The 27,116-nt window shown below is 36.1% G+C and overlaps 1 protein-coding gene across 3 annotated transcripts in view; it reads left to right on the top strand.

The window, feature by feature from the left end:
- The window catches only part of TSGA10 (testis specific 10), a 153,110-nt gene extending 128,748 nt beyond the window's left edge, over window positions 1–24,362 (top strand). For all 3 annotated transcript variants that reach the window (XM_032352025.1, XM_032352023.1, XM_032352024.1), the window contains exons 17-20: window positions 2,932–3,134; window positions 8,582–8,686; window positions 8,868–9,017; window positions 23,392–24,362. In XM_032352025.1, the coding sequence (XP_032207916.1) occupies window positions 2,932–3,134; window positions 8,582–8,686; window positions 8,868–9,017; window positions 23,392–23,416 (483 nt within the window). In that variant the 3' untranslated portion in view covers window positions 23,417–24,362. The remainder of the gene's footprint in view (window positions 1–2,931; window positions 3,135–8,581; window positions 8,687–8,867; window positions 9,018–23,391) is intronic.
- Window positions 24,363–27,116: the final 2,754 nt, after the last annotated feature.

Below are 27,116 nucleotides of genomic sequence, written 5' to 3'. Positions count from 1 at the left end.
GTCTGATAGCTGAGGCTAGGACTTCTACTACCATGTTGAATAACAGTGGTGAGAGTGGACATCCCTGTCATATTCCTGACCTTAGAGGAAAAGCTCTGTTTTTACCCATGGAGGATGTATTAGCTGTGGGTCTTTCATATATGGCCTTTATGATGTTGATGTATGTTCCCTCTATCCCTACTTTATGGAGGGTTTTTATCAAGAAAGGATGCTGTGTTTTGTCAAATGCTTTTTTCTGCATCGTTATTACTTAGCCATAAAAGAGAATGAAATCTTGCTACTTGCAATGACGTGGGTGGAGCTAGAATGTATTATACTAAATGAAGTAAGTCAGTTAGAGAAAGACAAATATGTTATTATTTCACTCATATGAAGAATTTAAGAAACATAACAGATTAATATGGGGAAAGAAAAAAAGAGAGAGAGGCAAAGCATAGAAGAGACTCTTAATTACAGAAAACAAACTTGAGGGTTGCTAAGGGGCAGGTAGGTGGGGGATAGGATAAATGGGTGATGGGCATAAAGGAGGGCACTTGTTGTGATGACCACTGGGTGTTATATATAAGTGATGAATCACTAAATTCTATTCCTGAAACTAATATTACACTATGTCTTAACTAACTGGAATTTAAATAAAAACAAACAAATGAAAAAAAAAAACAGTTGAATTGTAAGTAAATGGAAATTGGGTGAGTTGTATGAGTTGTATGTGAATTATAATCCAATAAAGCTATTGCCAAAAGAAGTGATTCAAAAAAAAAATTTGTGGGGCGCCTGGGTGGCTCAGTGGATTAGGCCGCTGCCTTCGGCTCAGGTCATGATCTCAGTGTCCTGGGATCGAGCCCCGCATCGGGCTCTTTGCTCAGCGGGAGCCTGCTTCTCTCTCTCTCTCTGCCTGACTCTCCGCCTACTTGTGATTTCTCTCTCTGTCAAATAAATAAATAAAATCTTTAAAAAAAAAAATTTGTATTCCTCCTGGCAGAGTGTATGAAATTGCCATTGCCCACTTTAATGTTAATCGATACACACTAAGAAATTTGCCAATTTGATAAACTAGGACAATGGTTCAACTGAAAGAGATTTTGCTCCCCTGTGGCCATTCCACAATGTCTGGAGATGTTTTTTTAAAAGATATTTTATTATTTATTTGAGAGAAAGACAGAAAGATAAAGAGAGAGAGAGAGAGCACAAGTGGGAGAAAGGGAAGAGGGAGAGAGAGAAGCAGTTTCCCTGTTGAGCATCGAGCCCAACACAGCTCAATCCCAGACCTAAGATCATGGCCAGATCCTAATTCAGGCACTTAACTGACTGAGCTACTAAGGTGCCCCTGGAGTTAGTTTTGATTGTCACAAGTGGGGTAGGAGGATGCTATTGGCCTCTAATGAGTTGAGACCAGGTATGCTGCTAAATATCCTACAGCACATAAGACACCTCCCTACACCAAATAATTTTCCAACCCAAGAGGTCAGTAGTGTTAAGATTATGAAACCGTGGACTAGAAATAGCATCTTGTTTCATTTTGTATTTATTAGATTATTAGTAAGGGTAGTTTTTCCCCATATGTTTTCTAATGAGTTGTATTTTGTAAATCTTCTGTTTGTATGATTTGTTCATATTTCTCATCAATTCACATGAGTTCCTTTTTGTATAAGATTTAACCATTTTACTTATTGAGTTTCTTTAAAATAAATTTTTTAAAATATGAACATGTGTTGGGATGAGCACTGGGTGTTATATGCAACTCATGAATCATTGAACACTACAGCAAAAACTTATGATGTACTATATATTGGCTAATTGAACATAATGAAAAAACCTTGAGTATAGATGACACAAAATTTTAATTAGTTTCAGGTGTACAACGCAATGATTCAATAAGATTATACAAATGCTGTGCTTACCACAATTGCAGCTACCATTTGTCACCATACAAACTGAGTTTATATTCTTCCAGTTGTTTCCTTCCAAATTTTGGTTAGGTTTATATTGACTATTGCTATGTTTATTTTTTATATGGTTATACATCATTCTTAATTGTATCTAGTATAGACAGTCCTTCCCCTATCTGCTCACTCCTCCCTCATAATTTCATCTTTATTAAATTCTTTTTTCTTAAGGTTCTATTTTTTCCACATTTAACTTTTTAAATACATCTATAATTTATTATAATGTGTATTATGAGATAAAGAACACTTTTTTTTCTAAAAAAAATATCTGGTTTTCCTCCTTTTGAAGAAACATTTGGCTTACAGAGCATTTTTGAGACTCAAGAAAATCTTAAAAAAAACTAAGCTTTTCACAGCTTTATGCAAGAGAGAGAATGTGCAACTCCTTATCTTCCTTAACTATGAGGGACAATAATATTCTACAAGGTAGTTAGCCATTAGTAACTCACCTAACTTAGGACAAAACAGTAGTCATGTATAGCACCATGTCAGTCTTGCAGAAATATATTTAAAAAAAAATTCTGGGAATGGAAATCCTTTGCAGTTTGGGATTATTAGTAAGTGTTAAATTAATGAATTCTTTATATGATCAGAGAATTGAAGAAAATGATACTGTGTGTGTGTGTGTGTGTGTGTGTGTTTGGTAGGAAGGAAGACATAATTTCTAATTAAGAAATTAAAAGCAGTTTTCAGGGGGCCCCCAGGTGGCTCAGTTGGGTTAAACCTCTGCCTTCTGCTTGGGTCATGATCTCAGGGTTCTAGGACTGAGCCCCGCATCAGGCTCTCTGCTCAGCGGGAAGCCTGCTCCCTTTACCCCCAGCCTGCATCTCTGCCTGCTTATGACCTCTGTCTGTCAAATAAATAAACAAAATCTTTATAAAAAGAAGTTGTCAATTTATAGCATTATATAGAAATTTTATGAGTCTCATAATAGATCAGTTAAATGAATGGGAATAAGTATAGATATCTTCCTATTATCATACAGATGGAGAATGAGTTAGATTCTGCTCGCTCTGAAATAGAACTCCTCAGGAGTCAGATGACAAATGAGAGAATCTCCATGCAGAATCTAGAAGCTTTGCTGGTGGCCAATCGAGACAAAGAATATCAGTCTCAGATAGCGCTTCAAGAAAAAGAATCTGAAATTCAGCTTCTTAAAGAACACCTTTGTTTGGCAGAAAATAAAATGTGAGTTGGTTAGCAATACAGTAGCATGAATTCGTATTTTAAATTTTTTTATACTTTATAGGTTGGTAGAATTTAAAAGCTGGAATTTAGACAATTTAGTGCCCATCTTTTGCCATTAATTAAACTGAGAATCAGAAATACTGTGATTTGCTTAAGATTTAGTACTTGTTTCTATTATATGTTTATCTAAATTTAAATTGAACCATCTTTGTTGATTATTTCCAACAGAGCTTTGGATATAATAAAATGCCTGACCTAAAACATTACCTTTTAGAAATATTACAACAAATTTTTAGGGAAAAAAAATGAGCACTGCTGAAACCAGAGGAATTTTTCTGTTTATGGATGCACCTGGATTGCTGCCGAGTATTTAGACTTGTCACTTGGTATTTCCTTAGTATTGGGTACCTGGAAGAACTCTTATATTTACAGAATACTGAAGACTTCCCTTAGAGCACTGACTTTGGGTTTTTTGTTTTTTTAAGCATCCCTAGCTCTATTACCATCTTATTACAAGACCCTTGGCTAGGAGGTAGTAGAAATGCCTGCCTGGACAGTGAATGTTTTATTATTAAACCTGGTGACCTCTCACAAAAACCGATGGGGACCCTTAGCCTCTATTGTTTTCTGTCCCATCTATAACACTTTTTCATCCCCTCAACTCTGTCCTCCCATCCTAGAATGGGACCCGGGGGGAGGATAGGAATCATGGTCTTAGGAATCAGTCACTCCTAGGACCCCCTGACTGAGGAAGGGTTGCAAAGCCAGGGCCAGTTTCCTTGAGAAACTATTTTCAGGTTATGGCAGCTGTGAGTCATTCTTTTCAGTCACAGTAGCTGGGCTTTTGTAATATGTTCAACTGGTTCTGCAGGATCACTTTCTCAAGCTGGTACTTGGAAATCCACCTTGGTGAAATATGCCCAACCCCCTCACCTTTAGGGATGCATTTTGTTTTAGAATGTATAATCACTTAGAACTGGTAAGCATAATAAACTCTTATGTTATTAATCTCTAAAGTTTAGATTTCAGCAGTCAACAGTGCTGTCCAGCAGGCAAAGAGGATAGAATGTTCTGTGCAAGCAGCATTCATTGCTTTCACCATCTTCCTTATGATAGTGTGCCTTATCACAGAGTTTTTGAGGCATTGTTTGGCTCTAAGGAGGATCCTGTTAAATTGAAGAGATTTTGTTTTTTACAGTTTGTATATGTATACAGTTTGTATATGCAAATATAAATTGCATGAATCAAATTTCATTATAAGTATATACAAGACACTTGATTTAATAAATATACATAGTAGGAATAATAATGGTATTGATTATTTGGTTATAATACTACTTTGTATATAATACCTTAAGTACTTTAAAAAATAGATAATATAGATAGATAATAATAATATTACCCATATAAACATAGGGTTAACAGAGAGAGAAGGTTTAACTAATTGAATGGGATAAAGAAACAAGAGCATTGAATGACACATTGGACCAGATGGATCTCATATATACAGAACATTCCACCCTAAAAGAACAGAATACTCATTCTTCTCAAGTGCACATGCAACCTTCTCAAGAATAGACCACATACTGGGTCACAAATCAGGACTCAACCGATACCAAAAGACTGAGATTATTCCCTGCATATTCTCAGATCACAGTGCTTTGAAACTGGAGCTCAATTACAAGGAAAAGTTCAGAAGGAACTCAAACACCTGGAAGCTAAAGACCACCTTGCTTAAGAATGCTTGGATCAACCAGGAGATCAAAGAAGAACTGAAACAATTCATGGAAACCAATGACAATGAAGACACTTCAGTCCAAAACCTATGGGATACAGCAAAGGCAGTCCTAAGGGGGAAATACATAGCCATCCAAGCCTCCCTCAAAAACATTCAAAAATCCAGAACACAGCAGCTGTCTCTACACCTTAAAGAACTGGAGAATCAACAACAAATCAAACCAACTCCATACATAAGAAGGGAAATAATCAAGATTAGAGCAGAGATCAATGAGGTAGAAACCAGAGATACAGTAGAACGTATCAATGAAACTAAAAGCTGGTTTTTTTGAAAGAATCAATAAGATCGATAAACCATTGGCAACACTAATCCAAAAGAAAAGAGAGAAAGCCCAAATTCATAAAATTATAAATGAAAAGGGAGAGATCACAACTAACACCAAGGAAGTAGAAACAATCATCAGAAGTTATTATCAACAGTTATATGCCAATAAGCTAAGCAACCTAGATGAAATGGATGCATTCCTGAAAAACTATAAACTCCCAAAATTGAAGCAGGAAGAAATTGAAAACCTGAATAGACCAATATTTAGTAACGAGATTGAAGCAGTGATCAAAAACCTCCAAAAAACTAGAGCCCAGAATCTGGTGGATTCCCTGGGGAATTCTACCAAACTTTCGAAGAAGAAATAACACCTATTCTTCTGAAGCTGTTTCAAAAAATTGAAGCAGAAGGAAAACTTCCAGACTCTTTCTATGAAGCCAGCTTTTCCCTGATCCCCAAACCAGGCAAAGACCCTACCAAAATGGAGAATTTCAGACCAATATCACTGATGAATATGGATGCTAAGATTCTCAACAAGATCCTAGCAAACAGGATCCAACAGCACATCAAAAAGATTATCCACCATGACCAGGTGGGATTCATCCCTAGGCTACAAAGATGGTTCAACTTTTGCAAATCAATCGATGTGAATAATAAGAGAAGAGAGAAGAACCACATAGTCCTCTCAATTGATGCAGAAAAAGCATTTGACAAAATCCAGCATCCATTCCTGATTAAAACGCTTCAAAGTATAGGGATAGAGGGAACATTCCTGAATTTCATAAAATCTATCTATGAAAGACTCACAGCAAATATCATCCTCAATGGGAAAAAGCTTGCAGCCTTCCTGTTGAGATCAGGAACATGACAATGATGCCCACTCTCACCACTCTTGTTCAACATAGTATTAGCAGTCCTGGCAACAGCAGTCAGACAACAAAGAGAAATAAAAGGTATCCAAATTGGCAATGAAGAAGTCAAACTCTCTTTCTTCGCAGATGACATGATTCTTTCTTTTTTTTTAAAGATTTATTTATTTATTTATTTGACACAGAGAGATCACAAGTAGGCAGAGAGGCAGGCAGAGAGTGAGAGAGGGAAGCAGGCTCCCCGCTGAGCAGAGAGCCCGATGTGGGACTCGATCCCAGGACCCTGAGATCATGACCTGAGCCGAAGGCAGCAGCTTAACCCACTGAGCCACCCAGGTGCCCGACATGATTCTTTATATGGAAAACCCAAAAGACTCCACCCCCAAACTACTAGAACTCATACAGAAATTCAGCAATGTTGCAGGATACAAAGTCAATGTACAGAAACCAGTGGCTTTCTTATACACTAACAATGAAAATACAGAAAGGGAAATTAGAGAATCGATTCCATTTACTATAGCACCAAGAACCATAAGATACCTGGGAATAAACCTTACCAAAGAGGTAAAGGAACTGTACTCGAGGAACTACAGAACACTCATGAAAGAAATTGAAGAAGACACAAAAAGATGGAAGACCATTCCATGCTCTTGGATCGGAAGAATAAACATTGTTAAAATGTCTATACTTTTAATGCCATTCTGATCAAAATTCCACCAGTATTTTTCAAAGAGCTGGAACAAATAATCCTAAAATTTGTATGGAATCAGAAGAGACCACGAATAGCTAAGGAAATGTTGAAAAACAAAAATAAAACTGGGGACATCATGTTACCTGATTTCAAGCTTTACTACAAAGCTGTGATCACCAAGACAGCATGGTACTGGCGTAAAAACAGACACATAGACCAGTGGAACAGAGTAGAGAGCCCAGATATGAACCCTCAACTCTATGGGCAAATAATCCTTGACAAAACAGGAAAAAATATACAGTGGAAAAAAGACAGTCTCTTCAATAAATGGTACTGGGAAAACTGGGCAGCTATATGTAGAAGAATGAAACTCGACCATTTTCTTACATCGTACACATAGATAAACTCAAAATGGATAAAAGACCTCAACGTGAGATAGGAATCCATCAGAATCCTAGAGGAGAACATAGGCAGTAACTTCTTCGATATCAGCCACAGCAACTTCTTTCAAGATATGTCTCCAAAGGCAAAGGAAAAGCGAAAATGAACTTTTGGGACTTCATCAAGATCAAAAGCTTCTGCGCAGCCAAGGAAACAGTTAACAAAACAAAGAGGGAACCCATGGAATGGGAGAAGATATTTGCAAATGACAGTACAGACAAAAGGTTGATATCCAGAATCTATAAAGAACTCCTAAAACTCAAAACACACAAAAGAGACAATCATATTTAAAAAAAAGGGGGGGGGCAGAAGATATGAACAGACACTTCTCCAATAAAGACATACAAATGGCTATCAGACACATGAAAAAATGTTCTTCATCATCACTAGCCATCAGGGAGATTCAAATTAACCACATTGAGATACCACCTTACACCAGTTAGAATGGCTAAAATTAGCAAGACAGGAAACAACATGTGTTGGAGAGGATGTGGAGAAAGGGGAATCCTCTTACACTGTTGGGGGGAATGCAAGTTGGTGCAGCCACTTGAGAGAAAAGTGTGGAGATTCCTCAAGAAATTAAAAATAGAGCTTCCCTATGACCCTGCAATTGCACTCCTGGGTATTTACCCCAAAGATACAGATGTAGTGAAAAGAAGGGCTATCTGTACCCCAATGTTTATAGCAGCAATGGCCACAGTCGCTAAACTGTAGAAAGAACCAAGATCCCCTTCAACGGACAAATGGGTAAGGAAGATGTGGTCCATATACACTATGGAGTATTATGCCTCCATCAGAAAGGATGAATACCCACTTTTGTAGCAACATGGACGGGACTGGAAGAGAATATGCTGAGTGAAATAAGTCAAGCAGAGAGAGTCAATTATCATATGGTTTCACTTATTTGTGGAGCATAACAAATAACATGGAGGACAAGGAGAGATGGAGAGGAGAAGGGAGTTGAGGGAAATTGGAAGGGGAGGTGAACAATGAGAGACTATGGACTCTGAAAGACAATCTGAGGGTTTTGAAGGGGCGTGGGGTGGGAGGTTGGGGGAACCAGGTGGTGACTATTAGAGGGGGCACGGATTGCACAGAGCACTGCATGTGGTGCAAAAACAATGAATACTGTTATGCTGAAAAGAAATAAAAAATTTGAAAAAACTATTTGAATGGGACTGAGAGAGCTTAGCCTTTTCAAGTAGGCTATATTCATATTCACTACTTCTAAAATTGGCATATTTTAGATGTACTAATACATCCATAAAAATCACAGTCTGGCATGGTTCCTACTGAGCAACCATTGCCAACATGGTTTAATGTGGTAAGTCCTAGCCATATTTTAAATTTAATCAGCTGTCACTCTTACTTTTTTTTAACACAGGGCCATCCAGAGTAGAGATGTGGCCCAGTTCAGAAATGTTGTAACACAGTTGGAAGCTGATTTAGACATTACCAAACGACAACTAGGGACGGAGCGCTTTGAAAGGTAAGTTCGTCTCTATGCAGTGTTCAGTCTGGAAAGCATTGTTGTTGTTGTTGTTTTTACATAACAACAGATTTTGATAATTTCATGACAGCTGTTAAAGTATGAACTGAACTACAGTTTTATGATGGTATTAGTAACATCACTGGATATAAAATTTAAAAGCCTCACTATTTTGCTTCAGGGAAAGGGCTGTACAAGAACTTCGCCGCCAGAATTACTCAAGTAATGCTTATCATATGAGTTCTACAATAAAGCCAAATACAAAATGTCATTCACCAGAACGTGCTCACCATCGATCTCCTGACCGAGGCCTAGATCGATCATTAGAAGAGTAAGTAGTTCAAGGATCCATTCTCTGGAGACCATATATAAAATTTGAGGAAGTAAGGAAGTTCAAATCAGTCTATCATTAATAGTGCTATTTAAACACAATTACATCATTAAGTACATAGACATAAAACTGAAATAATTTGATGATTAGTTTTATGTAAATTTACTAAAATAAAAGATCTTTATCTAATGTTTATATAAGTTATATATTTAAAATGTAATTTTCTTCTTATTCTAAAACTTAAAATTTTCCATATGCTCACATTAACAAAATATTAGTTAATTACAGCACTATAAAATGCTTATGCTTTAGGAAAGCAGTTTATTTTTCAGAGGAAAATATTTTAGATATATTCTGATGTGTCACAAATTTTGTACAAATGCTTGAATTTCGAAATAAATTCAAACTTATAAAAAGTTATAAAAATAAAGTAATGTGGGGGAGGAGTCAAGATGGCGGAGAAGTAGCAGGCTGAGACTACTTCAGCTAGCAGGAGATCAGCTAGATAGCTTATCTAAAGATTGCAAACACCTGCAAATGCATCGGCAGATCGAGAGAAGAAGAACAGCAATTCTGGAAACAGAAAAACAACCACTTTCTGAAAGGTAGGACTGGCGGAAGAGTGAATCCAAAGCAACGGGAAGATAGGCCCCGGGGGGAGGGGCTGGCTCCCGGCAAGCGGCGGAGCAATGGAGCACAAAATCAGGACATTTAAAAGTCTGTTCCACTGAGGGACATCACTCCAGAGGCTAAACCGGGGCGAGGCCCATGCGGGGTCAGCGTGGCCTCAGGTCCCGCAGGGTCACAGAAGGATCGGGGGTGTCTGAGTGTTGCAAAGCTTGCGGGTATTGGAACGGGAAAACTGGCTACAGAGACAGAGCCGACAGTAAGCTCAGCTCAGTGTTACCTTGAACCAGCCACAGGCTCGGTGAGCTCGGAGCGCGGCCGGAGGTCAGGCAGACGGGAGTAACTGGGCACTGTTCTCTGAGGGCGCACTGAGGAGTGGGGCCCGGGGCTCTCGGCTCCTCCGGCCGGAGACCAGGAGGCCGCCATTTATATTCCCGTCCTCCAGAACTCTACGGAAAGCGCTCAGGGAACAAAAGCTCCTGAAAGCAAACCTGAGCGGATTACTCAGCCCGGCCCCTGATAAGGGCGGTGCAATTCCGCCTGGGGCAAAGACACTTGAGAATCACTACACCAGGCCCCTCCCCCAGAAGATCAACAAGAAATCCAGCCAAGACCAAGTTGACCTACCAAGGAGTGCGGTTTCAATACCAAGGAGAGCAGCAGAATTCCAGAGGAGGAGAAAACAAAGCACGGAACTCATGGCTTTCTCCCTGTAATATTTTTAATCTTGCAGTTAATTTAATTTTTTTCTTTTTCATTTCTTTTTTCTCGCCTTCTGGTAAATTTTTTTTTAACTTTTACCCTTTTCTTTTTTAACGTTTTTTAAACTAGTTTATCTAATATATATATTTTTTCTTTCTTATATTTTTCTTTATTCGGTTTTTTTTTAATTCTTTTCTTTTCTTTTCTTTTTCTTTTTTTTCTTTCTTCCTTTTGGAACCTCTTTTTATCCCCTTTCTCCCCCCTCACGATTTGGGATCTCTTCTGATTTGGTTAAGGCATATTTTCCTGGGGTTGTTGCCACCCTTTTAGTATTTTACTTGCTCCTTCATATACTCTTATCTGGACAAAATGACAAGACGGAAAAATTCAACACAAAAAAAAGAACAAGATGGGACGCCTGGGTGGCTCAGTTGGTTGGACGACTGCCTTCGGCTCAGGTCATGATCCCGGAGTCCCGGGATCGAGTCCCGCATCAGGCTCCCAGCTCTATGGGGAGTCTGCTTCGCTCTCTGACCTTCTCCTCGCTCATGTTCTCTCTCACTGTTTCTCTCTCAAATAAATAAATAAAATCTTTAAAAAAAAAAAAAAAAAAAAAAAAAAAAAAAAAAAAAAAAGAACAAGAGGCAGTACCGAAGGCTAGGGATCTAATCAATACAGACATTGATAATATGTCAGATCTAGAGTTCAGAATGACAATTCTCAAGGCTCTAGCCGGGCTCGAAAAAGGCATGGAAGATATTAGAGAAACCCTCTCAGGAAATATAAAAGCCCTTTCTGGAGAAATAAAAGAACTAAAATCTAACCAAGTTGAAATCAAAAAAGCTATTAATGAGGTGCAATCAAAAATGGAGGCTCTCACTGCTAGGATAAATGAGGCAGAAGAAAGAATTAGTGATCTAGAAGACCAAATGACAGAGAATAAAGAAGCTGAGCAAAAGAAGGACAAACAGCTACTGGACCACGAGGGGAGAATTCGAGAGATAAGTGACACCATAAGACGAAACAACATTAGAATAATTGGGATTCCAGAAGAAGAAGAAAGAGAGAGGGGAGCAGAAGGTATACTGGAGAGAATTATTGGGGAGAATTTCCCCAATATGGCAAAGGGAACGAGCATCAAAATTCAGGAGGTTCAGAGAACGCCCCTCAAAATCAATAAGAATAGGCCCACACCCCGTCACCTAATAGTAAAATTTACAAGTCACAGTGACAAAGAGAAAATCCTGAAAGCAGCCCGGGAAAAGAAGTCTGTAACATACAATGGTAAAAATATTAGATTGGCAGCTGACTTATCCACAGAGACCTGGCAGGCCAGAAAGAGCTGGCATGATATTTTCAGAGCACTAAACGAGAAAAACATGCAGCCAAGAATACTATATCCAGCTAGGCTATCATTGAAAATAGAAGGAGAGATTAAAAGCTTCCAGGACAAACAAAAACTGAAAGAACTTGCAAACACCAAACCAGCTCTACAGGAAATATTGAAAGGGGTCCTCTAAGCAAAGAGAGAGCCTACAAGTGGTAGATCAGAAAGGAACAGAGACAATATACAGTAACAGTGACCTTACAGGCAATACAATGGCACTAAATTAATATCTCTCAATAGTTACCCTAAATGTTAATGGGCTAAATGCCCCAATCAAAAGACACAGGGTATCAGAATGGATAAAAAAACAAAACCCATCAATATGTTGCCTCCAAGAAACTCATTTTAAGCCCGAAGACACCTCCAGATTTAAAGTGAGGGGGTGGAAAAGAATTTACCATGCTAATGGACATCAGAAGAAAGCAGGAGTGGCAATCCTTATATCAGATCAATTAGATTTTAAGCCAAAGACTATAATAAGAGATGAGGAAGGACACTATATCATACTCAAAGGGTCTGTCCAACAAGAAGACCTAACAATTTAAAATATCTATGCCCCCAACGTGGGAGCAGCCAACTATATAAACCAATTAATAACAAAACAAAGAAACACATCAACAATAATACAATAATAGTAGGGGACTTTAACACTCCCCTCACTGAAATGGACAGATCATCCAAGCAAAAGATCAGCAAGGAAATAAAGGCCTTAAACGACACACTGGACCAGATAGACATCACAGATATATTCAGAACATTTCATCCCAAAGCAACAGAATACACATTCTTCTCTAGTGCACATGGAACATTCTCCAGAATAGATCACATCCTCGGTCCTAAATCAGGACTCAACCGGTATCAAAAGATTGGGATCATTCCCTGCATATTTTCAGACCACAATGCTCTAAAGCTAGAACTCAACCACAAAAGGAAGTTTGGAAAGAACCCAAATACATGGAGACTAAACAGCATCGTTCTAAAGAATGAATGGGTCAACCGGGAAATTAAAGAAGAATTGAAAAAAATCATGGAAACAAATGATAATGAAAATACAACGGTCCAAAATCTGTGGGACACAACAAAGGCAGTCCTGAGAGGAAAATATATAGCGGTACAAGCCTTTCTCAAGAAACAAGAAAGGTCTCAGGTACACAACCTAACCGTACACCTAAAGGAGCTGGAGAAAGAACAAGAAAGAAACCCTAAGCCCAGCAGGAGAAGAGAAATCATAAAGATCAGAGCAGAAATCAATGAAATAGAAACCAAAAATACAATAGAGCAAATCAACGAAACTAGGAGCTGGTTCTTTGAAAGAATTAATAAAATTGATAAAGCCCTGGCCAGACTTATCAAAAAGAAAAGATAAAGGACACAAATAAATAAAATCATGAATGAAAGAGGAGAGATCACAACTAACACCAAAAAATTACAAACTATTATAAGAACATACTATGAGCAACTCTACGCCAACAAATTTGAAAATCTGGAAGAAATGGATGCATTCCTAGAAACATATAAACTACCACAACTGAACCAGGAAGAAATAGAAAGCCTGAACAGACCCATAACCAGTAAGGAGATTGAAACAGTCATTAAAAATCTCCAAACAAACAAAAGCCCAGGGCCAGACGGCTTCCCGGAGGAATTCTACCAAACATTTAAAGAAGAACTAATTCCTATTCTCCTGAAACTGTTCCAAAAAATAGAAATGGAAGGAAAACTTCCAAACTCATTTTATGAGGCCAGCATCACCTTGATCCCAAAACCAGACAAGGATCCCATCAAAAAAGAGAACTACAGACCAATATCCTTGATGAACACAGATGCGAAAATTCTCACCAAAATACTAGCCAATAGGATTCAACAGTACATTAAAAGGATTATTCACCACGACCAAGTGGGATTTATTCCAGGGCTGCAAGGTTGGTTCAACATCTGCATATCAGTCAATGTGATACAACAAATCAATAAAAGAAAGAACAAAAACCATATGATACTCTCAATAGATGCTGAAAAAGCATTTGACAAAGTACAGCACCCCTTCCTGATCCAGACTCTTCAAAGTGTAGGGATAGAGGGCACATACCTCAATATCATCAAAGCCATCTATGAAAAACCCACCGCAAATATCATTCTCAATGGAGAAAAACTGAAAGCTTTTCCGCTAAGATCAGGAACATGGCAGGGATGTCCATTATCACCACTGCTATTCAACATAGTACTAGAAGTCCTAGCCTCAGCAATCAGACAACAAAAGGAAATTAAAGGCATCCAAATCGGCAAAGAAGAAGTCAAATTATCACTCTTCGCAGATGATATGATACTATATGTGGAAAACCCAAAAGACTCCACTCCAAAACTGCTAGAACTTAGACAGGAATTCAGTAAAGTGTCAGGATATAAAATCAATGCACAGAAATCAGTTGCATTTTTCTACACCAACAACAAGACAGAAGAAAGAGAAATTAAGGAGTCAATCCCATTTACAATTGCACCCCAAACCATAAGATACCTAGGAATAAACCTAACCAAAGAGGCACAGAATCTATACTCAGAAAACTATAAAGTACTCATGAAAGAAATGAGGAAGACACAAGAAATATAAAAATGTCCCATGCTCCTGGATTGGAAGAATAAATATTGTGAAAATGTCTATGCTACCTAAAGCAATCTACACATTTAATGCAATTCCTATCAAAGTACCATCCATCTTTTTCAAAGAAATGGAACAAATAATTCTAAAATTTATATGGCACCACAAAAGACCTCGAATAGCCAAAGGGATATTGAAAAAGAAAGCCAACGTTGGTGGCATCACAATTCCGGACTTCAAGCTCTATTACAAAGCTGTCATCATCAAGACAGCATGGTACTGGCACAAAAACAGACATAGATCAATGGAACAGAATAGAGAGCCCAGAAATAGACCCTCAACTCTACGGTCAACTAATCTTCGACAAAGCAGGAAAGAATGTCCAATGGAAAAAAGACAGCCTCTTCAATAAATGGTGCTGGGAAAATTGGACAGCCACATGCAGAAAAATGAAATTGGACCATTTCCTTACACCACACACGAAAATAGACTCAAAATGGATGAAGGACCTCAATGTGCGAAAGGAATCCATCAAAATCCTTGAGGAGAACACAGGCAGCAACCTCTTCGACTCAGCCGCAGCAACATCTTCCTAGGAACAACGCCAAAGGCAAGGGAAGCAAGGGCAAAAATGAACTATTGGGATTTCATCAAGATCAAAAGCTTTTGCACAGCAAAGGAAACAGTTAACAAAATCAAAAGACAACTGACAGAATGGGAGAAGGTATTTGCAAACGACATATCAGATAAAGGACTAGTGTCCAGAATCTATAAAGAACTTAGCAAACTCAACACCCAAAGAACAAATAATCCAATCAAGAAATGGGCAGAGGACATGAACAGACATTTCTGCAAAGAAGACATCCAGATGGCCAACAGACACATGAAAAAGTGCTCCATATCACTCGGCATCAGGGAAATACAAATCAAAACCACAATGAGATATCACCTCACACCAGTCAGAATGGCTAAAATCAACAAGTCAGGAAATGACAGATGCTGGCGAGGATGCGGAGAAAGGGGAACCCTCCTCCACTGTTGGTGGGAATGCAAGCTGGTGCAGCCACTCTGGAAAACAGCATGGAGGTTCCTCAAAATGTTGAAAATAGAACTGCCCTATGACCCAGCAATTGCACTATTGGGTATTTACCCTAAAGATAAAAACGTAGTGATCCGAAGGGGCACGTGCACCCGAATGTTTATAGCAGCAATGTCCACAATAGCCAAACTATGGAAAGAACCTAGATGTCCATCAACAGATGAATGGATCAAGAAGATGTGGTATATATACACAATGGAATACTATGCAGCCATCAAAAGAAATGAAATCTTGCCATTTGCGACAACACGGATGGAACTAGAGCGTATCATGCTTAGCGAAATAAGTCAAGCAGAGAAAGACAACTATCATATGATCTCCCTGATATGAGGAAGTGGTGATGCAACATGGGGGCTTAAGTGGGTAGAAGAAGAATCAATGAAACAAGATGGAATTGGGAGGGAGACAAACCATAAGTGACTCTTAATCTCACAAAACAAACTGAGGGTTGCTGGGGGGAGGGGGTTTGGGAGAAGGGGGTGGGATTATGTTCATTGGGGAGGGTATGTGCTTTGGTGAGTGCTGTGAAGTGTGTAAACTGGTGATTCACAGACCTGTACTCCTGGGGATAAAAATATATGTTTATAAAAAAATAAAAAATTAAAAAAAATAATAAAGTAATGCACAGAACAGCTATATACCTTTTACCCATGCTCATCATTAAAATTTTACTCCATTTGCTTTCTCTATGTTTGAGACAACACATTTGTTGTCTTATTTACTCACACTTCTACATGTTTTCTTTCCATGCATGCATGGGTGCACACACGCACATGCACACGCACACATTTTAAAAACCTGAAATACCTCCAGTTCCAGTACCTCCCCAGGTATCTTCCTTTCTTTTTTCCATTTTGTATTTGTATGTCCTTTCTTCTACAGTGAGAACCCTGGCTCAACATTGTGTTTATCAACAATATGTACGTAGTTAGTCTTTTGCTCAATCCCAGAGTGCATCTAAAATAGGTTCGAAATTTCTTCACCTATATCACTACATTAAATAGACCAACATTAAAGTTTATGATCTATCTGTAATTCCTGTCTCCATATACTACTCTGCACAAATCTTGAGGGCATACAGTCAAATACTGAGTTTATAAATTACTGAGATTAATTCCTTTTTTCCCCTTTTGTTGTGATTATGATATGCATTTAAAATAACACTAGTTTCATTTACTTCAATTTGCTTTCACTTTTCATTTTTCCCCTTTCTAGTTTTTTCCTTGATTTAGTTTTATTTTTGAATATGTAGATTAATATGCTTTTAAAAGTCAAAACTCTGCAAAAAGTAATAACCAGAGAAGTATTACTTTCTCTTATATACCCTCCATCCCGTGTCCCCCATATTGCTTTATGGTTTATATAATGACATTCAGGTATATTTTTCTTTTCATATGCAAAAGGTGGCATACTATATATGTTTCTTTACACTTTTCTTTTCTCACTTCTTTTAAAAGTCACTTTATATTCATACAGTTTCCCCTTGTTCCTTTTTATAGTTGCATAGTATTCCATACCATAGTTATGCAACTGACCTCCTATATTTGGACATTTAGGTAGTTTTCAACAATTTGCAATTACAAATAAGACTACAATGAATGTATTTTCATATTGGTGGAGGTGTATCTTCAGGATAAATTCCTAGAAGCAGGGTTTCTGGGTCAAAGGGTAAATGTGTATGTATATAGTTTGGTTAAATAATGCCAAAATCCCCCTCTGCCAGGGTTGTAGTATTTTTCATTCCCACCAACTATGGTTTAAAGTGCCTGTTTCTCTACAGCATCATCAGCAGAGTATACTGTCAAGTTCTTGAGTTTTTGTGAGTATGGTGGGTAAGAAATGGTATTTCAGTGTAGTTGTAATTTGCATTTATTTCTCTTTTTATGAGTGAATTTTAATATCTTTTCATATGTTTAAGGGCTGTTTTATATCTTTTTTTAAAATTAGCCATTTCTTTTGCCCATTTTTCTAATGGAATGTTCTCTTTCCAAATGTGTCCATTTTCCAAATGTGGGAAATTAACTTTTTTTATTTACAAAGCAGTTTTTATTTCTCACTTTTACTTTTAGTACATGAATTTTTCAATGTTATCAAAAAGTAAACTATTATCTTTATCCTCCCACCCCCACCCCCCATTGACTTTGCTGAGAAATGAATCACATTGCTTTCTGCTAACATATTTAATGAGCAACAATAGATTTATTTCACATTATAAAAGAATAATGGGAAATTAACTTTTTATTACTGATATATGTTGCAAATATTTTCTTCCATTTTGTCACTTTTCTTTTGAATTTACTTAAACTATTTTTTACATGGAAAAGTTTCTGTTTTTATGTAGTCAAATTTTTAAATATATTTTAAACATCCAATTTCTGTTTATAGTTAGAAAAATCTTTTCTTATACCCAGATAGATAACAGAGAAAATCAGTGTTTTTAGTGTCAATGTTTTAGTACTTAAATAAGTATTATATATATATAACACTTATTACATTTAGATTTCTGCTTCATTTAAAGTTAATTTTGTATATGGTATGAAAAATGGGTCTAATTTTACTTTTTTCCAAATGACTAACCAGTTTTTCAAAGATAATTTAGTAAAAATATTTTGTCCAAGTGATTCAAGTCTCTCTCTGGACTTTCTCTTCTGTTCCTTTGGGTTTATGTATGTTCAAATCCCACACTATTTTAATTATAGAGCCTTTGTAATATTTTTCATTTTTTAGGACTAGTTTGATGGTTTGCTGGTAAACTGGCTCTCCAAAGAAGGGAAGGGAGAAGTCCTGATTTGTAGCATTTGCCAATTTCAGTGGTGTAAATATGTCCACTGTGGCCAGGAAGCCACTTTGTTTGTTTCCTCTTTCTTTCTTGTTTTCTCTTTTTTTCTTTCTCTTTCTTTATGTTAATGTGTAGTTGATATACAGTGTTATCTTAGTCTCAGGTGTACAATATAGTGATTACACAATTCTACATATTCTATAAATATATTGTACAGTTTCAAGCTACCAAGCTAGTTTAACCACCAGCTCACAAAATTTCTGAATATTTACAATCAGCTGTGAGCCAGCTCCAGCATACTGATAATCTAGCGCCTATAGGAGCACTTCCTTTTAAGTATTTGCCTATATTTTCATGTGAGTTTGTTTGGTATGTTACACAACTAATGAATCGTTGAACACTACAACAAAAACTTAGAATGTTGCATCTGAAAGTAGCATTAGCTTATCTAGCTCCAATTTAAAAAACCCATTGGAATTTTTATTAGAATCACATGAAATTTATAAATTAACTTGGGGAGAACTGACATCTTGGTAATGTTGAGCTGTCCTAACCAAAAAATAAGGATTTCCTTCCATTTTTTCAAACTCACATGTGTCATTCAAGAATAATAAAAAATAGGGGCACCTGGGTGGCTCAGTGGGTTAAAGCCTCTGCCTTCAGCTCAGGTCACGATCTCAGGGTCCTGGGATCAAGCCCCGCATCAGGCTCCCTGCTCAGCAGGGAGCCTGCTTCCTCCTCTCTCTCTGTCTACTTATGATCTCTGTCAAATAAATAAAATCTTAATAAAAAAAAGAATAATTAAATAAATAAATAAATAAAATCAAAAGCTTTTTTTAATTAAAAATGAGTTGCAGTTTTCTTTATATAGGTTTTGAACATTTCTTAAGTTTATTCCTAAATAGTTTATCTTTAGTTTTTTCTCCCCATTCATTTTCTCTTCAAAAAATGCTATTTTTGCATGTTAATTTATCATCACATTATTGTGCTAGATTTTTTTATTGTTTCATTGAGTTTTATTATTGATTCATTAGAGGAGTCCAGATATGTTAGCAAGTCATCTGCAAAAAAGAGATCATTTTATTTCTTCTTTCCCTATTTTTATCTCTTGAATTGTATTCTCTAATTAATTGCAATAGCTAGTATCCTCAGAATAGTGATAAACAGTAGTGGAGAAAATGGGCACCCTTGTTTTGATTCTGGCCTTAAGTGGAAATGCCTCTAGGGTTTGTCAAGTAAATGTAAGATGCTGGCTTTAGGACTGAGGTGTAAATGTTTTATGATATCTGCCCATTTTTATTTTCTCAATATTTTCTATTTTATTAGGAATGGGTATTTAATTTTTTCAAGGGCTTTTTCAGCATCTGTAGAGATATGGTTTTTCTCTTTAGAACTATAACTTTGTGAATTATTTGAAAAGATTTTCAGATATTGAACCATCTTTGAATTTATGGTATAAACCTTACTTGGTCTTAATGTATTCTATTCTTAATGTTCACTCATATTTTATTGTAGATTTGTGTATCAATATTTGTGATATTGGTCTATAATTTTTTTCTTTCTACTCTCTTAGCAAGTTTAGATATCAGTGTTATATTTGCTGCAAAAAAGGAATTTGCGAGTTTTCACTTACTGTGCTTTGAAACAATTTATGTAGTTTGTGATCATCTCTAAGGATTTGTTTGGGTTCACCTTTGAAACCACACAGTCTTGGTTCTTTCTTTTTTGTGATATTTCCTTGATAAATTTTTCTGTTTGGGGGGGTTGTTTTAAGCTTTTAATCTCTTTTTGTCTAAAAATAATCTATTTTCTCTAGGATCATTTATTTATTTATTTATTTATTTATTTATTTATTAAACAATTTTTTTTAAGATTTTATTTATTTGTCAGAGAGAGGGAGAGAGAGAGCGAGCACAGGCAGACAGAATGGCAGGCAGAAGCAGAGGGAGAAGCAGGCCCCCTGCCGAGCAAGGAGCCCGATGTGGGACTCGATCCCAGGACGCTGGGATCATGACCTGAGCCGAAGGCAGCTGCTTAACCAGCTGAGCCACCCAGGCGTCCCATAGGATCAATTTTTTAAAAAGATTTTATTTATTTGAGAGACTGAAAGAAAGAGAGCATGAATGTATACATGAGTGGGGGAGGGATAGAGGGAGACGGAGAAGCAGACTCCCCACTGGAGTCTCAAGATGGAACTCATCCCGAGACCCTGGGATCATGACCTGAGCTGGAGGCAGATACTTAACCAACTCAGCCATGATGTGCCTCTCAGTTTTTGAATTTATTTGCACAGACGAAACCAAAGCTCTATCTTATGAATTTTTAAATTTCCTTTTTATAAATAGCTATATCCCATTGGCATTTCTTAATTATAGATATGTGCTTTCCTCTTCTATTTCTTTGTTACCTTAGCCAGTGACTTGTTTACTTTGTTTATTGCCTCAAAGAATAGCTTTTTGATTTATTGATTTATTTTATCTTACTAATTTATGGTTTCATTTATCTTATTTCTTTCCTCTGCTATCTTTTTATTTACTTGGTTGGTTTTGTTCCCTCAGTATTTTAAGTTAGGAATTTAATTCATTTATTACCATTCTTTCATTCTTATTTATATAAATACTATGAATTTTCCAGTGATCATTGCTTTAAATGTATCCCATAGATTCTGATATGTTGTTTTTATTATCATTTTTTTAGAAGTTCTGTAATTTCTGTTTGTGTTTTCAATTTTACCCAAGAGTTATTTGATAGAAAATCTTATAATTTCCAGTTAGAAGAGCTTTTTGTGTTCCCATTTCATTTTTAAATTTCTAGTGTTATTGCATTGTGATTAGAGAGTCTTGTTTATAATGTTTCTATTGTGGAGACTACTGATGTTTTCTTTGTACTTTACTACATGATGAATTTGTGTGGATAGTTCATGTGCCCCTGAAAAAATGTATTCTTTCTTATCAAGATATATATTTCTAGTGTGTGTATATACATATAAAAGATTTACCTTTTTAATTTTATTTAGTTCTTTTATGTCATTTCTTAATTTTTATTCACTTGACCTGTTTTACTAAGAATGGTGCTCTAAAATCTCCTGTTAGTATTGTTTTTATTTCTTTATCTATCTCCTATAAATTTTGTTTTATGTAAGTTTGCTGTTTTGTTTGCTGCATGGATATTCAGAACTGCCGTATCTTCATTGTGGAATGTGGATTTTATGAAGTGTGCCTTTCCAATACATTTAATTTTTTGGAGTTGGGAGGGGCTTGGTGTCTACTTATCTAGTATTAGAGTTACAGGTACTTAATGTCTCCATCTGCCTTGCAAATCTTTGTCCATCTCTTTATTTTTAGCTCTTCTGAGTCACTGAATTTTAAGAGTCTCTCTTATTTATAGTATGGATTTAAGTTTTGCTTTATGAGCCATTTTAAAATAGCGGATGAGGTAAGCTTCTTCACATTATTGATATGACTTTAAAATTTGGTCTCAACTCTGTCATATTATCATATGATAACTGTGTTTATTGTGTGACATTTACTGCATTTCTCAATTTGGTTATTCTTTGCTTTTGGTCATTTCTTTTGATATTCAAGGCTTGTATTTTATTATAGTAGTCAACCTTCCTCTTAATAATTTAAAGAATGCCATTAATTCTCCTTTTTATTACTTAGCCTTTTGCTGTTAGTTTTAAATGGTATATTTTGACTGCCACCTATTACCTAGACAACAGTCAATGTATTTAATTTACTTTCCCCAACCGCTGATATGTTAACTACCCCTATATTTTTAACTCTTCAAAGTTGTCTGATAAATGGAATCACATATATATCCTCTAGTGGCTGACTTTCATGCAGCATAATATATTTGAGATATATCCAGGTTGTTAAATGGATCAGATTTTGTTGCATGTTCCTTTTAACTGCTGAGCAGTATTTCCTTGTATGTCCACACCACAGCTTTGTTTGCTTTGTTATACTTTTATTTTGAAATGACTACATTCTCACAAGTAGTTGCAAAAATAATACAGATAATCCCACATATATATATATGATAAATGTATAATAAAATTTTATGTAACTACATTTTTTAAAAAAAGATAATCTTACATATCCTTACCCCAACTTCCCCAATGGCAATATCTTATAAACTGGGAAATTGATTTTGGTACAAAATGATTAACTAGGCCATAGGCCTTATTCAGATTTCATTTTTACATACACTCATATGTATGTGTGTGGGTGCAGTTGGTTTTTTTTTTTTTTTAAGATTTTTTATTTATTTGCCAGAGACAGAGGGAGAGTACACACAAGCAGGCAGAGAGGCAGGCAGAGGCAGTGAGAGAAGCAAGCTCCCTGCTGAGCAAGGAGCCTGATGTGGGATTTGATCCCAGGACCCTGGGATCATGACCTGAGCTGAAGGCAGCGGCTTAACCAACTGAGCCACCCAGGCGTCCCGGTTTTGTTTTGTTTGTTTGTTTGTTTGTTTGTTTGTTTTTAAATAAGACTCATCTACCACAGTTACAAGTGGAGTACCATACTATATTGTCCATCAGAACCAAGGAATTTGCTCCCTCTTGTGATAACCTTTTTATAAGCCACAGCCCTCCCCTCCTCCTCCCTGGAAAACACTAATATGTTCTTCATATCTTTAATTCTGTCATTTTGAGAATGTGATATAAATGAAATCACACACAGTGTATAACATTTTGAGATTGGATTTTTTCATTTAGCACAATGCCCATGAGATCCATCCAAGTTGTATTTACAACCATAAAAGACTCTTAACTATAGGGAACAAACTGAGGGTCGCTGGAGGGGCTCTGGGTAGGGGGATGGGTTAAGTGGATGAAGGACATTAAGGAGGGCACTTGATGCAATGAGTAGTGGATGCTATATGCAGCTGATCAATCACTAAACTCTACCCCTGAAACTAATAATATACTATATGTTAACTAAATTGAATTTAAATTTGAAAAAGATAGTTCATTTCTTTTTATTGTTGAATATTATTCCATGTTATGGATATATCACAGTTTATGAAAGCTGAATAAAAAAATACATTGTCTATGTTTTCCTTCACAGAGGCTGGGAAAATATTTTTAAGTATTAATAAAGTAATGTCAGAATACATGTTGTACATCAGTGAAATCTTAAATTTATTAAATTTATTAATCTGCAATTTTTTTCTCTCTCATAGGAATCTTTGCTATAGAGATTTCTGACACAGGAAAAGATTCTTCACATCCTTGGGAAAGGTCAAAGTTACAAACTGATTTTTTTTTTTTTTTGCTACATGATTGCATTTATCTTTTGAATGCTTGACAATGTTAAATGTATTTATTAACTTTGTGCCTCTGAATCTCTGTTCTCATGTGCCATATTGCAGTGATCTGAGATGACTTATAAAAACAAAAATGCATATGGCTTTCTATCCGTGCAGTAATAGTGAGTGTAAAATCTGCTTACTTCACTATTGAACACTGTTATGTTAACTATCCGGAGTAAATAAAGAAGCTTATAAAAAGAGGGAAAAGTGTTTTTACAAAACTGATTTGCTTTCCTTTCTTGATATCTCAAATAATTGGCTGGTTAAATTTTTTCTTTGTGATTTGTGCTTTCATTGATGGAGAAGTTGTGTCAAAATAGGCAAAGTTTACTAATACTGGCCTGGAACCCAATATTCCATTTGGGAACCAACCTGACATAATTTCCAGGCCATAATCTGATTTCAAAGCAGCAGATAGTAGGAGTGTTTCAGAGTTTTTAAATCCATAGTATTGTACCACTAATTAACATACATTTTCTGCAATTGTGTTTACCCATACTATTTTTAGAAAGGTAGGTGATGCTATATTGTCAAGAATGTAAGATTTTTTAAAAATCTGTATTTTAATAAGTTTTCTTTACCATATTAAAGTACTGCAATCAACTTAATTGCCATTTTATTCATTTAACTTTTTTGCCTGTGGCAGGTGTCTGTAACTTAGAGTAACAAGTTTAGTGATGTTTTCTTATTTCTCCTAAAATTTCTTAAATCTCTTCCCTTTTCTATCCATAGGCTTTGATTTAATGTTGATATTAAAGCCTGAACACTACTGTATTTTACTGATTGATATGAGCTATTTGTATTCTTTCCATTTTAATAAAAAAAAAGTCCTGTCATTAATAATATTCATATGAAGTAGACAATTTCTCATTTTATGTAGTTACTATACAGTATCACTACAATAGAACAGTGCAATGATTTAGGTCTTGTTTAATCACTAGCATTCTAATATTTTACTATAAATTCATGCTATATATTGACTTTAGTTTGAGTTTTAAAAACCTTGAGTTTTACTCATCTAGTTCAAGACAGTCATTACAGCTTGGTTTTAAAAACTGAATAATTTAGGGGCACCTGGGTGGCTTAGTGGGTTAAAGCCTCTGCCTTCGACTCAGTTCATGATCCCAGGATCCGGGGATCGAGCCCCGCATTGGGCTCTCTGCTCAGTGGGGAGCTTGCTTCTTTTTCTCTCTGCCTGCCTCTCCGCCTACTTGTGATTTTTGTCTGTCAAATAAATAATAAATAAAATCTTTTAAAAAATTGAATAATTTAAAATAAGACATCCTTTTAATAAACATTTTAGAGAATAATATACAAAAAATTGTTCTTGCTAATATTAAGTAATATACTGATAAATATGAAAAATTAACCTTCGATAGGTGATACAGTGGCCTAAGCACTAGATCACCACAGCATTAATTTTAGTCTATCTACCTCCTAGAAGAGCTGACAAGGAGCTGAGTGTCACCTGTCATTTGCATTTAACATATATTATATGTGGAGGGCAGTATGTGGGAAAAGGAGCGTGAGAGAATAGGAATGAACTACATGAGAAAATATTTCCGTATTTGATTCAAAGTATACTGTATTTGTGCTGTTAATTACAGAATATTTAAAGGAAAATTGTATGTTAAGTATGAAGGGGTCAATTTATCCAAAGGTTGGGAAACTGCAACTGTATTCTATGTTAAAACTCAAAGAAAGGATTTTTTTCTATGGTAGTATTTAAGAACACATATCATTTTAAACAAGATTCTAATCACTTCAGATAAATATGTAATAGCCCATCGATATGGTAGAGACTGTAAAATACATAATGCAGAAACTATATGAGACATATTCTTTTCTTGATGACAAAAAAATCTGAAAAAGAGCTCTCAGCTTTGAAATGTCATGTTCAATACAAAGCTTCCACTCTTACTGAAGTAAGGGTGTTTTAGAAAAAGATTGTTAACCCTCCAAGTTAAATATCTCATGGGTGTTGTGTTTCAGTAGACCTCAACTAAATTCAACAATGTCTCCCCCTTGCATTCTCTGCCTTTGTTTCCCACAGTAGAGTGTCATCAGCTACCACGTCAGAAGCCTGAGCCCTTGCCCACATGCCATCTCAGGTCACTCCATTCCCCTCTCACTCCACACACTCAGTCAACTTTAAATGTCATTTCTTACTACACAATATTGCTGAAAGAAATTAATTGCTGAAAGACCTAATTAAGTGAAAAGGCTTCCCACATTCATGGATTACAAGGCTTAATATTGTTAAGATGGCAGTATTCCCCCAAACCATCTCCAGTTTAAATATAATCCTTATCAAAATACCAGTGGAGTTTTGTTGTTGTTGTTTTGTGTTTTTTGTTTGTTTGTTTGTTTGTTTGCTGTAGAAATGGAAAAGCCAATCAGAAAATTTATGTGGAATTGCAAGGGACCCAGAATAGGCTAAAAAGTCTTGAAATAGAAGAACAAAGTTGAAGGATCCATATTTCCCAATTTCAAAAGTTAATACAAAGCTGAAGTAATCAAAATAGTGTGGTACTGGCATAAGGATAGACATATGAATGAAAGGAATAGAACTGAAAGTCCAGAAATAAACCCATACATCTATGGTCATTTGATTTTTGACAAAGGTGCCAAGACCATGCAATGGGAAAAGAGTAGTCTCTTCAGCAGTGATGCTGGGACACTTGGATAACCACACGCAAAAGAGTCTAGCTGGACCCTTACACACCACATACAAAAATCAACTCAAAATGGATCATAGCCTAAATTTATGTGCTAAACTATAAAACTCTTTGAAGAAAACATAGAGGCAAATCTTCATAGCCTTGGATTTCACAATGGTTTCTTACATATTATGACTTAAATGACAAGCAATTGAATAGATAAGGTGGATTTTAGCAAAATTAAAATCTTTGTGCATCAAAAGGCACTATGAAGAAAGTGAAAGATAACCCAAATAATAGGAGAAAATATTTTTAAATCATGTATCTAATAAGGGTGTTAATATCCAGAAAAAAAAGAATTTTTACAAACTGACAACAAAAAACAACCCAATTTAAAAAATGCACAAAAGACTTGAATAGGCAGTTCTCCAAAGAATGTATACCAATAGTCAATAAATACAAAATACTAAATTCTCGTTAGTTATTAGAAAAATGGGAATCAAACTACAATAACATCACTTCACGTGCACTAAGATGGCTATCATAGGAAAGATAGAAAATTACAAATATTGATGAGGATGTGGAGAAATTGGAACCCATTGCTGGTGGAACTATAAAATGGTACAGGCACTGTGGGAAACAGTCTGTCAGTGCTTCAATAAATTAAACATAGAACTATCATATGACCCAGCAATTCGACTCCTAAGTATATATCCAAAAGAATGGCAAAAGTATTCAACAAATATTTGTACATGAATATTCACAGCAGCTCTAATTCAAAATAAGCAAAAGATAGAAACAAATGTCCAACAACTGATGAAAGAATAAACAGAATGTGATATATCCCTACAGTCCAATATTAGTCATAAATAGGAATGAGTTACTGTTACATGGATTGCCCTTGAAAACGAAGTAAAATAATCTAGACATAAAACC

The sequence above is a fragment of the Mustela erminea genome, chromosome 7 (assembly GCF_009829155.1).
Source record: "Mustela erminea isolate mMusErm1 chromosome 7, mMusErm1.Pri, whole genome shotgun sequence".
NCBI classification, from domain to species: Eukaryota; Metazoa; Chordata; class Mammalia; order Carnivora; family Mustelidae; genus Mustela; species Mustela erminea.
This window is presented reverse-complemented; position numbering and strand designations above follow the sequence as displayed.